Below are 12,025 nucleotides of genomic sequence, written 5' to 3' on the forward strand. Positions count from 1 at the left end.
TGAACCTGTAATTACATCCACCTCTTATCAAACAAAGCTTTTTAAGGGTCTTGCAGGCTTAGAGCTTCCTCTTCTAAGTTTTTTGACAGGCACTTGCTCACTGGCAAAGATAGAGGCATTTCTGCAGGTTTTGGTGAGGGGTCAGACTCTTGCATTGCAAGGCACAGGGGCGACTACAGGGCTTGAGAGCAAAAGAGCTTGGTAGCTTTGCTCAAGAGAAAAAAAATTATTGGAAAAGAAACCTATGTGTGGCTGGCTTGCATGTTCTTCAGAATAAGTGCTCCTTGTTCCTCAAAAGCCTGGTGGTATGAGCACACTGAGACCAATGTGCATGCCCAGGTCTGTTGAGAAAGGGCTGGTTTCTCTCACTTCACCTGCTAGAATCTCCTGAATTCAAAGGCGAGAGAAAGATGCGCTATGGCCTTGCTGCCTTAGGATTCGTGCTTGACCTGGGTGGTTTAGGAGGAGAGGTATCCTTGGCTGTCCCACAGTTACCCTGCTTAACTGTGGGCAAGATGCTTTCTCACTGCCTTTGTTTCGCAAGCTGAAATTATAATAGCAGAATATCTGGTCGTGTGTTCAGAGTGCCATTAAACACGGGTTTCTGCAGGGTTTAACCCAAGTGTCTAACCAAAGCCCAGGTCCCTGGTTTGCTCCCGAGATTCTGTTGCAACAGCAACACAAAGAAGTGCCCCAGCAGCACTCTGCCTCCCTTGCCGCTTGCTACCGACTTCAAGCGATGAAGCACAAGTGATTGATGTTGTGATGAGCCTACTGATTTCTACAGTCATTCAAAAATGACAGTAAATACCTCAGTGATTGCAGCCATGAATGAAATATGAATTAAATTTTCATGAATGAAAGCAGTCTATGCACATGTTGGCTCACAACTGAAAGTGGTAATAGAAGAGGTTAATAATACACTTAAAATGTTTTTTTTTTTTCCCACAATACGTTTTACATGTTTTTTTCTAAGAGGAATTTTACTATCTGAGAAGAGAAAAAATACTACAGACTTGAAATCCCATCGATATGTTCCCGTTAAGCTTCATGAAAGAAATGCCTGACGTATTTTTATGCCGATGAAGCCTAGATGAATTAAAGCAGTGTTCCCACGTTCTCCTTTCTAATGCTACTGTTTCATTCAATATTGCTTATAAAACAGGGCCACAGAAAAAAGCTCTGCAGCACCTACTGAAGTGAGGTGAACTCCACGCGTAGCAAGCACTGAATATATGTTTGCAGGTTCTGAATAAAGTGTGCTGTTTTACTAGCTGCCAGCTTTCCGCACTCCTACAGCCATGGCAGCTTGACAGAATAAAAATGACACACATCAACCTTGGGTTGGGTGCATATTTTCTGCATGGACTACAAAACCAAAATAAGAAAAAAAATAACACCTACCCCACCCCACCCCTCCACTCCCTCAAATACAAATCTCTAAAAGCTATGTGACAAAACCTGTACGCAAAGGCCTACAAATGTATTTGAAACACTCTTTGAACTAGACAATCATTTGCCACTTAATCCTTAATGAAGTCAGTTGCCATTTTTGCAAGCATGTCACACTAGTGGGAGTGTTTGTTGATGAATTATCAGTGAGATATGATTTTATTCCTATGAAGAAGTATAACCTGCTGTCTAGGCACATCTGTACACATACATAAGTCATCTCCAAACTGCAGGAGTATGCTGTATATCAGAAGTCCTCAAGAGGAAATGAAGACCTGGGGATAAAAAAGATCCCAGGTCCTTATTTGTACCTGTTCGTAATATAGAAGGTGATGCACTTCTTGCTACACCACGACAGCAGCAAGCTGCCTGGGGCACCAGCTATGGACCAGCAGGTTGTGGGATCATGGTTCTTAGAGCTTTGACTTGAGCCAGGGTTTTCAAGACGACTTGATGCATCCAGGCACGATAATGTCAGTGCAGCAGTCAAGAGAAAAGGCAAAATTTTCCTCAGGTGATGGCCACCCTGGTGACTTTGAACCCCCTCTTTAAGGAAGGAAGATTAAATCCTTGCTCTGGAGTCTATGATTAAGTGAAAATAAGTTTCTGAACTACAAAGGAAATCTCAAAAACATGTCTCAAGGCACCCTGTACCTCTAAAAGCAGAAGACAAAGAGGAATGAACTTTAAAACCTGTCAATTTGAAAATGTTTCCATGCCTATTACTGCCCTGAGAAACAGGGATGGGTAACACAGGGTGGTCCTTCTACCCTTGGTCCTTAGCAGGAGGAGAAAGCTGTTAGTGAGGAGATATTCCATCTGCTTGTTGCGACAAAAACCTTCGCTGACATGTTTCAGCAGAGGTCAGACTGCACTGCCTGCTGTGCGGTGCCAATGGAGTCTCAAATGCATAAAATATATTGCTGTTTTCTCCCGCCTGAATGCTTCACGGGGTGATTTTGAAAAGTACAAGTTTATCCAGAATGTGTGAATCTGTGCAATTTATTTACATGCAAATATTTACACAAAAATGGATGTAAATAATTCTTTTAACCAGGTATAGGATTGGTTGAGTGTATTGCGAGGAAAAGTGGGGAATTCGACTTCCCTTTCTCTTCTAAACTCTCTTCTCTCCCCTGCCAGTGTGTCCCCTCAGATGGGCCAGGCAGCTGGGACCCGAAGGACTGGCATCTGTAACTCACTTCGCCCTGGGAAAAAGTGGAGTAAATGCCATTACACAAACCAATCTCAGAAAGATGTTGTGAGACTCATTTAAGGATTTAAAATTTCCCAAAAATCCTAAAATGAAAGGGATTTTGAAAATGCAAATGGAGAAAATATCCCCCCCCCCCCCCCCAGTGCCATTGAACCGAGCAATTTAAAAGTAAATGCAGAACAGTCAGGCAGGAAATTTTCATTCTGAATTTGTTTGTGGAGCAATCATTAAGTGCTTTAGGTTTTTAAGCACTGTTTTCTGAAGAAACAATGAACCATTTCTTTAAAGGTGCAGGTGAGATGTGCTACAATAGCCTCCTGATGGGCCTTTACCAAAAGCATTTCCTTACATAGCAGTTAAGAGTGGCTGGGACTGGGGAGATTTTCCCCTTAAGCAAGGAAAGTAATTCATCCACCCGTTATTCTAGGAGAGGCAGGAACTAGACCGTTCTGTTTAGATCTAATTTTTATAAGTGTTAAGACGATCAGCACAAGAATTCCATCATGTTGGCTGCAGCTGCATTTTTGGAGCAGTACTGTCACACTGAAAATGGCATTTTCCCTGAAACGTCGTGCCCCTACTGTTGTCAAAATAACACCTGAAATTACTGTAACTGAAAGAGATTAGAAGAAAATGAATGTTTCTCTTCCTTCACTTTTTGCTTATTTTGTGTGTTTGACAGCTCCTTTGGGGAGCTGAACAGTGGCTCTCTGGGAGGTAAAGGAGTGGGTACAGACTCAAGCTAATCTTTCAGTTTTCCTGAGACAATTTCGCACCATTCCCGTTACTGGCTCACCCCGGGCACGTACTGGGCTTGGCCCAGGCTCTCCGAGGCACCGAGGGCTGCCAGGGCGGCTGGGCCCCGCGCTGCGGCACATCGCACCTGCCGGCTGCTCGGCCCTGTCCGACGCCATTTCATGTTGCCTCACTGGAGGGACTGGAGTCGGCACGGTGGGAACAAAGCCCAAAAACGGATGTAAATAAGCTAAAAATTGGAGAAGGGACCGAAATCCATGCTTCACGGCCCTACGCTCCCAGCCCTGCGCAGCCACTGGGGCAGGCCGGGAGCCTCTGGCCTGGTGGGATGGCTGGGCAAGGGGCCATGTTGGGGCCCAGCCGCAGGCTCTAATGCTGCTAATTCATCTTCTTTTTTTTTTTTTTAAATCGATTTCTTATTTTAGATCCTCGAATAAAAGACAGGATTTAAGATCAAGGTTTTATTTTATGTTCTGGGTGAGGACTTTTACTGCCCCTGCACCTCGGGAGAGGACAGGGCATCGTTACAGCGCGCTTCCCCCGGGGGTGAAACCTCCGCCGTGCCCCGGCCCCCAGTACGGCAGCGCCCCCTGCAGGCGCACGGCGCCGCGCCCCCTCCCGCCCCGCCACTTTCCCCGCTCGGCTCACACTTGCCTTTGGCGCCCAACCCGCCCCTCAGGGGGAGAAACCACTTTTCCCAAGTCCCTGGGGGGACCCCTACAGCGAGGGCAGGCAGTGTCACCCACCTTCTCCGCTTCCGAGCACCTTCAAAAAGGCCAGTGAGGCGCTTTAGAAGATAACAAAGGGGACTGCTAACTGTCCCTTGCGGTGTCCCTTCTCCTGCGGAGCAGGGGCGCGTTCTCTGCTCAGCTCCTCCCCCTCCACCGGGCGCTGAATGGTTCGCGCCGGGTCGGGATGGGGGAGGCGCTGCCGCCATTTTGTTTGCGTGAGGAGTGAGCGTGGTGTCTGTGCGGGGCAGTCTGGGGAGGCTGAGGGGGCGGGAGGCGGCGGGGACCCGGGGGTCACGCCGAGCACTCGTGCCGGGAAGAGGCGGTGAGGGCGGGCTGAGCGACGGCAGGAGGCACCAGGGCGGGCGCCTCCCCCATCCTTCGCAGACATGTACATCAAGCAGGTAAGCCGGCGGGGTCCGAGCCGCCCGCCTTGTGCGGTGCGGCCTGGGCCTGGCTGGGTCGGTTTGGCCCGGCCTGCTCTGCCCTGCCCCGGCGCTTGCGGGGTCTTCAACCTCCGGGCGAGCGGCAGAGTTAGGTCCTGGCCCGGAGCAAGAGGCCCGCTGGCTGCTGGCGGGTCCGAAGGCCTTTGCTTGTTTCGCCGCTGTCCCGGGGGGAGACCGCGGCCCTTGCTGGGGGGGTGGGGTGTCCCCGGCCCAGCCACGGAGCAGGTCCGCCGTGTGGGGTGGCGGGTGCCTTCCCCGGTTCCCGTGGTTGGTTTCATTCATTGCAGGTGTAAAGTGGCGTTGGGGGGAGGCCCTCTTGGAGCCGGGACTTGTTCGCGGGCTCTGTGGGCCCCCTTTGGACGGGGCAGCCCTGGTGTCCGGGCCCTCTAGGCGACGGCCGAGCCAAGGCCGCAGGCTCGTACCCACGCGGGGCTCCTACACAAACAAGGGGCTCTCCTCAGCTGTCTGTCAGGCGGCGTCGTTCAGGTGTTCAAGTTGTGGGTTCTCTTCTTTTTCACTTTTTCTTTTTTCCTAAATCTGCCTGTGGTTTCAGTGGGGAAATGTGACTGTATTTGGGGTTTCAATTCAAAGTGGTTCTCTGCCTCTTAATCGGGAGAAACAACAGTTACTGCTTGTATTGGGGTGATGCCTGAGGCCTTGGGGCATGGACCATTTAACCTATTATACTTTATATCCAGTTAAAAAAAAGGGCATTCTATGGACCTTTTGCAAACAGTTTTTAAGATTGAGGCGATCATTAATGTTATTTCTGTAGTGTGTCGCTGCAGTCGTATTGCATAGTATATTGCACAGTATCGTGGAATTTTTATGGCTGCTTTTGTACCACTGCCTATGCATGTTCATAGAAAGCCTACTAGGATTCTCATTTCTCAGTGGACTCAAAATTTACCTGGCTTTCTGACACCCTACGGGTATCTTTATTAAGAAGAATTCTTTATCATGTTTGAAAGTGCATGTTCTACGTAGAAATCAGGTTTTCATCAACTGTTTGGCTGACTAGGGAGTGCTTGAAACGCCTTGATCATGTTTTAGTAAATTACTCTATCATTGCAGGTGCACACATTGCTTTAAAGTCTTTGAATTCAAAGAATTCTTATTCTCCAGATTTGAATTGCACAAAAATAAACGGTAGTGAAGATATATAGAATCAGAGTAAAAAGCCCAAATTAAGTCAGCACAGGAGAAATGAGTTCCATTTGGAAAAAAAAGAAGTTTCGGTGGTCAATACCCAGTACTGTTCTAGGAGCAATAGGTGAGAGCATAACAAGGTGTGAACATAAGAATAAAACGGATGAGGGTGAATTTGGTTCTACCAGTATCCCTTTTTTTGTTGCTTCCCAGAAAGCATTCCTGGAATTTGAAGATTAAAAGTATTTGAGTCTTAATCCGAAGCTGTACAAGGCAATAAAGAAATTGTGATATTTCAGAATATGTAGGATGGATGAAGTGAGAAGCCATAGTTTGAGAGCAGAGGAAAATGATGTCCAGAGTCTGCCTGTCTCATACTCTTGTGGTGCCTGAGTATGTGGGTGGTAAAAGTTTGTGCTTCTGTAGTAATAGCCAAGAAATAACGATTGGTTGTTTTTACCTTTTTGTAGAGGCTTTCAGGTTCTTAGGAGAGTAAAGTAGATCAATTATTCCAATCTGTATGTTTTTAGAATATTATAGGTAAACTGCAAAAGTACTAGAGACCAAATTTTTTGCCCATTCTATTTTTTTTCCCTTGAAATCTGGTGAATTGGGAAGCAGCATTGTTTGCCAAATGTTTTTTTTTTATTATTTTTATTTATTTTTCAAAATCAGAATGAGTGAATGTAGTTGCTATGGCCTAGAGTTGGTGGCAAGACCTGAGTAAGGTTTGCTGTTCCTGTTTTTCCTTCGAACGCCACTGGTACTGAGGCAGAGCTTGCTGTTACTGCAAAAGTCTCCGTCTGGCAGACAAGGCAGAATGTTTGGGTTTTTTTAGGGGAGGTGGGGGTTTGTGTTCACAGCCACAGTGACTAGGTAGTCTTCAATTAATATTGTCTTAAACTTGCTTTCTGTAGTTTGGTCCATTACATTCTGAAATCCTTAATTATTTCCAATACAGTTGCTTTGGATTTAGATCTGGATACAGTGTAGGTACTTAATGAGAACTGTATCTTGCCCGAGGAGAGAGAGCATAGACAGTTGCAATTCAAAAAAGGTTTAGATAAGCCAAGTATTGGAGGAAGTGGCAGACTATTCCTTTTCCAAAATAGCTGCTGTTGCTTAGATCTGATGTTTGATGGTCAAGGATTAGTAATTTTCTGCCTACCTGTATTCTTAGCTTCAGATTCCAGTAGTGAAATAATTTTTCAAGAGGATTTGACAAGGAAGATGTGCCTGGGAAGAGAATGACTCTGATTTCTGACTAAAAGTTAGTTAATCCCTTTTTCAAGTTTTATTTCATTTCAATTTTTGTAAACTCGAGTGCTTGATTTGCTGTCTGGCATGGCATTTTCATTCAGTATTAGTGAGAGTTGTAATCCATTAGTATAAACAGGTGGTAAGAGGAGTTTTATGTTGATAATCGTTGATAATGGGCTGTCACATAGTGGGAGAAAGACTTAAGACCGAACTTGACATGAATAAATGAGGGCACTTTCTTCTCACGGTCTTTTGTCTAGTAAATTTTACGGATGGGATTTTTTCCCCACCATTTGTGTAGCATGCTACCAGAATATTAGAGAGTATGAATGTGGTTCTGAAGGTAATTGTTTCTGGAGTTGCTCATGTGTAGAGTTAATGTAGGCTTTTGTAGTAGGGGGAAAAGGCTTGCTTTAATGTTTACAGTACTAGTGTGAGAGAAGGGATGACGTTCAGAAAAGTAGAAAATGGTGATGGGACTGTAGACCTTACAAACAAGACAAAGTCTATATAATTTCACATTCTAAACTTCAGCAGTAATAATATTGATAAATAAATGTCTTGTAAGATGTTTTGCTGTCTTCCTAACAAGTAATTCTTAGTTTATGATAGCTCTCATGGTTATTTTAACAATATCTTCTGCTGGGGAAGAGCTGGGTGAAGGACGTAACGATTAAATGTCAACTCTAGTCCTTCTGTAAGTGTTCTTGCTGAAAGATCTGCAAACATAACTTTTCAGGTGACTGCTGTCTTACTGAGCAGAGCACAGCTGCTGTGTAGTCTTTCAGCACAGCTTTAATGTTTGGAAAATGTCGCTTGATGCTGGAATGTGCATGGTGGAAGTTGGATCGATTGCACTGCTGTGCAGAACCACTGAAGTATTGGGATATTGTCACTCTACCTTGTGTGTTACTTGGCCTGGCAAGCTTCAAATCACTACTGAAATTGAATAGTTGAAATTTGACATGCTGCTTCTAGACGACTGACTGCTGTGTGGCTCCTGAATTTAATTGTGTAGGTTTGTATTTGTCTGTTGATACAGTGTTCTCCGAACCCCCTTGCTTTCTAACTTTCCTCACCGAGGTGGGAAGCTAAGTGCGGCTGGGTAAGGAAACCGATGTAATGAAACTCAATAACAACAGAGTGATATTAAGCAGGCATTTTATGGCAGTGCTGGGGATTCTCCACCATGAGTGCTCCACTGATTTGGTAGACTTTCAGAGATTATATACTATAAAGTCATACATATTCACAGGATTTCCGAGAGTTCATTTACATAAACATGAGATTTCATGGAACTTTAATATATGCAAATGTCCGACCCACATATGCAGTCGTCTTCCTTGGTGGTCATTGGGTGGTCGTCAGGGTCTTCAGATGAAGGCTCGTAGTCTTCTTCACTGTGTTCACTGACTGACCTTTGCTTCAGTTCTGGGACCATGTCCTTCAAGGCTGTTGTTGTCATGCCCTTGCAACTTTCTTTTCTTCCGTGCATTTGTTCTCCCAAGACCGGGTTGTCTGAGATGGGATTATCCTGGAGCCCCCCTATCTTACAACCATTGTAACTACTCTCTAAATCACAAAGGCCTTTCTTTTATTTAGTTAAATGACTAAGATGTTTAAAATATCTTCCTTGCCCCTAGGCTTTAATTCTTTCAGGAGGCATTTTGATGCAGTGGCTTTGTCTATCTTGGCTTTAAGCCTTTCATTATTTAAGAAGTGAATTCACTAGAACCAAGATAGCTTGCTTTTTTACTTTTCCCTATAGGTTGCACAGTAAAACAAAATAAGACTGTATTGCATGTAAAATAGGTAGAGTCTGGTATAGTTTTTGCAGTCTGCAATTGCTCTACTTGGAGAATTTGCAAATAGAATTCTTATGCTGTATGTGGATTGCATTGTAAAAATTAAATATAAATCTGGCCCTACTAGGGAAGTGCTTGTTGTATTGGGGTTTTCTTTCCTGTAAGTAATATTCTGTGCAAATACATCTTTTTGTGTAGTTTGTTACACAGAGACTCTGAGAACTGTCGTCTTTGCTGTGCTTTGGCCTAGATAAGTACTAACATCTCTTGTGATGTGGGGAGAAAAATCTGTCCCCAAAGCGATGCTTAGATGAGGGGCAAGTTTTATGATGGAAGTTGCTGATCTTGAGCTGGAAGGTTGAAGTGTGTGCAGGAAGGGCGGGGGAAATCAAGTATACTCTAATTGGTGTAAATATTCTGTGAAATTTTGTAGTTCAAAAACTGCTCAAGCACAAAGAGAACTTTGTTAAAATAACTCGCTCTTATTAGGTAATCATTCAGGGCTTTCGAAGCTACAGGGACCAAACCATTGTGGACCCATTCAGCTCAAAACACAATGTCATTGGTAAGTTCTGATACTTGTCTTTTAACACTAACTAGAGTTGCACTGTTATTTCAGATGATGTTTGCATTGAAGTCCTTTATAGTTTTTATATTCTGCCTACATTTGATGACTATATTTTCTGTTTTGGAAACTTCTTTACAGTTGTCTGTAACATGTCACAAGGTGTATTCCACTTACAGCAAAGTAATGTTAGCATTCAGTTTTACTGTGACAATAGTATGTCCGAGTCTTCAGAAACTGAGTGGGGTCTGTAAACTCCTCCATATGTGCAGATATGTGTATCAGCCAGACCCCCTTTAAAGGCTGTCCTTGCAGGAACAGCAGCAGAGGATTTGTATAGGATTCTCTTTTTTTTTTTTTTTTGGTATGCAGGTGTGATCATTTTTGATAAGTAAGCACACTAGCTGCTATAAACTGCTGCAGAGAAGATGATCCTCTTTCTTCCAGCTTTGGGGGAATTAATTTCTGGAATGTGGACTGTCAAAAAGTATGATACAAGTTTCAGAGTGTAGTTTCATAAATAACCTAATCCAACAGCCTGTTGTTGTCCGCTGTTTTCATGCCTCTTCCGATTTTTGCCCATGGATGCCTGGTCCTGCCTTTTCATTTGCATCAATTTTAGTGATTGTGCAGCAACTTTGAGACTGCTGACCCAACAGAAACTAGTCAATTTTGGACATAAAAACTTAGTAGCCAGCATTTATTCTGATACTGGAAAAAAACGTGCATATGACTTGAATAGCGTGTCCTGTTACGTAATTTTACTTCAGCGGGAGCTAAAACTTTGTCCAGGTGTCAGTGTTCTTTAAAGGGGGGAGGGGGGGAAATCTGGCTTCACTATTTTTTTGCCTTTTTAAAGACCTCATGGCAATCCCAAGTAGTTTTGGGGCTGAGGTGAATCTGGAGGGCATGTAGGCAGGAAGGGATGAAAAGCCTGGGATGCTCATTGCTGCTGGAAGGCAAGCGGTTTTGAAACTAATACGGTAGGTGCTGATCTTAAGGATAAGACACTGAGCCTTGCTGAAGCGCATCAGAATGAACACCGAGATTACTTTGTTAGTGTAGTGCAGTGTTCTTATAGCTTTATTTTTTAAATATAAATAGTACTTCTTCCAGTCTTTTTAAAACAAAACATTGCTGAATTAGCAAGTGGAGTATTAAGAAGTTCATACTCTACCTGAAGTTCATACAGTCAACCTGAATGTACAGGCAAGTGATTTTGTTTGGTCAATATAAAAAATTGATGCTGGGACCGGAAGAATTGGATTTAGGTCTACTGTTTTTATCCCACCAGGAGATCAGTATTAAAAAGAAAAGGATGGGAATAAATAGGATTAGTTTAACCATTATTCTCATTGTGGAATAGTGTTGGAGTTTGTAAGTTATTGTAATGTGTTTGAGTGGGGAAAAGGCTTCTCTCTTGTTCTCTGACAATGACTAAGTGATCCACCTACTAAGCATGCCTCATTCCCTTGAGATTTTGTTTGGCTGTGTTATATTTGGTTTCTGTTCTTGAATATTTATATGCCAAATCTAATGTACATTGCAATGTTAACTCATGTCAACCTGAGGTTATACTTTGTGTTTTAATTTTCAGTGGGAAGAAATGGATCTGGAAAAAGCAACTTTTTTTATGGTAAGCATGGATTTCCTAATATAATAGCATGGGGATACTGATGATACCAGGTTGGTTGGTTTGTTTGTTTTGTTGGTTTGCCAAATGCTCCTTCTCAACAAGGAATGGCAGATTGGTCATTACTTGACAACGATGAAAGGCAGATCTCGATGCACTTGTTTAATACTTACCTTCAGGTTTTTCCCCAGTATTTGGCTTCTCGTACTAAGGGCCTCATAAGATTTTTTAAATGGTAAAAAAGTATTTACAGCAGGAAAAGGATTCTAAAAGTCACCCACTTTGAAAGCTGGTTGTGATATTTGCATTTACTTTAGACATTCTTAGCAGCTAAATTCTAAGCTGATTCCATAGCAGCACAGCACAGCTTATACAACCTTTTAATGTATGGTTATGAGGGGGATTTTGTGGGATGGGAGCATCAGTGGAGGAGCAGAGATGCTAGTCAAAGGTGTTAGTGGCCTTTGTAATGGTAGTCTTTATAAATTGCCAAGTGTTAAATGTTTTAGCAACATTTTTAACCTGGCCTGTGTGCTATGTATTCGTAGAGGAAAGCTCATGAATCCCTACTAGGGCAGCATTGTTAATGCTTATACAGTGAACTAGTAAGGTGGTGACAATGAGACTTCTTCAGAGAAATTCTAGCGTACAGCAGGCTGAATGATAAAGATCCAGCAGATTAAGGTTTTAATGAAGAAATGTTGTAAGATATTAGCAGCAGCATGACTGTACTATACAAGAGTAAAACAGTATGTTTTGAGTTAAAGAAACTGCTGTATATCTCCTTGAAGGAAAGAATAAATCTTCTGTTTCTTTGCTATTTTATTACAGCAATTCAGTTTGTCCTCAGTGATGAGTTTAGTCATCTTCGCCCAGAGCAGAGACTGGCTTTGTTGCATGTAAGTGAAGGTGTATAACAGCAAGACTAAAGAATAAGCTAATGCATTTGAACGTTATTACAAAAATGGTAAATTGCTGGGCTGTGGATATATTAAGCCAATTATTTTGGAAGCAT

At 43.2% G+C, this 12,025-nt stretch overlaps 1 protein-coding gene across 1 annotated transcript in view; it reads left to right on the forward strand.

Moving 5' to 3' along the window:
* Positions 1-4,405: 4,405 nt before the first annotated feature.
* The window catches only part of SMC3 (structural maintenance of chromosomes 3), a 28,538-nt gene continuing 20,918 nt past the window's right edge, over positions 4,406-12,025 (forward strand). Inside the window, exons 1-4 of the mRNA XM_009476036.2 lie at positions 4,406-4,556; positions 9,302-9,377; positions 10,975-11,013; positions 11,842-11,909. Coding sequence (XP_009474311.1) covers positions 4,542-4,556; positions 9,302-9,377; positions 10,975-11,013; positions 11,842-11,909 — 198 coding nt within the window. The 5' untranslated portion in view covers positions 4,406-4,541. The remainder of the gene's footprint in view (positions 4,557-9,301; positions 9,378-10,974; positions 11,014-11,841; positions 11,910-12,025) is intronic.

The sequence above is a fragment of the Nipponia nippon genome, unplaced genomic scaffold (genome assembly GCF_047370975.1).
Source record: "Nipponia nippon isolate SJK-2023a ecotype South Korea unplaced genomic scaffold, ASM4737097v1 scaffold_3, whole genome shotgun sequence".
Classification (NCBI taxonomy): Eukaryota; Metazoa; Chordata; class Aves; order Pelecaniformes; family Threskiornithidae; genus Nipponia; species Nipponia nippon.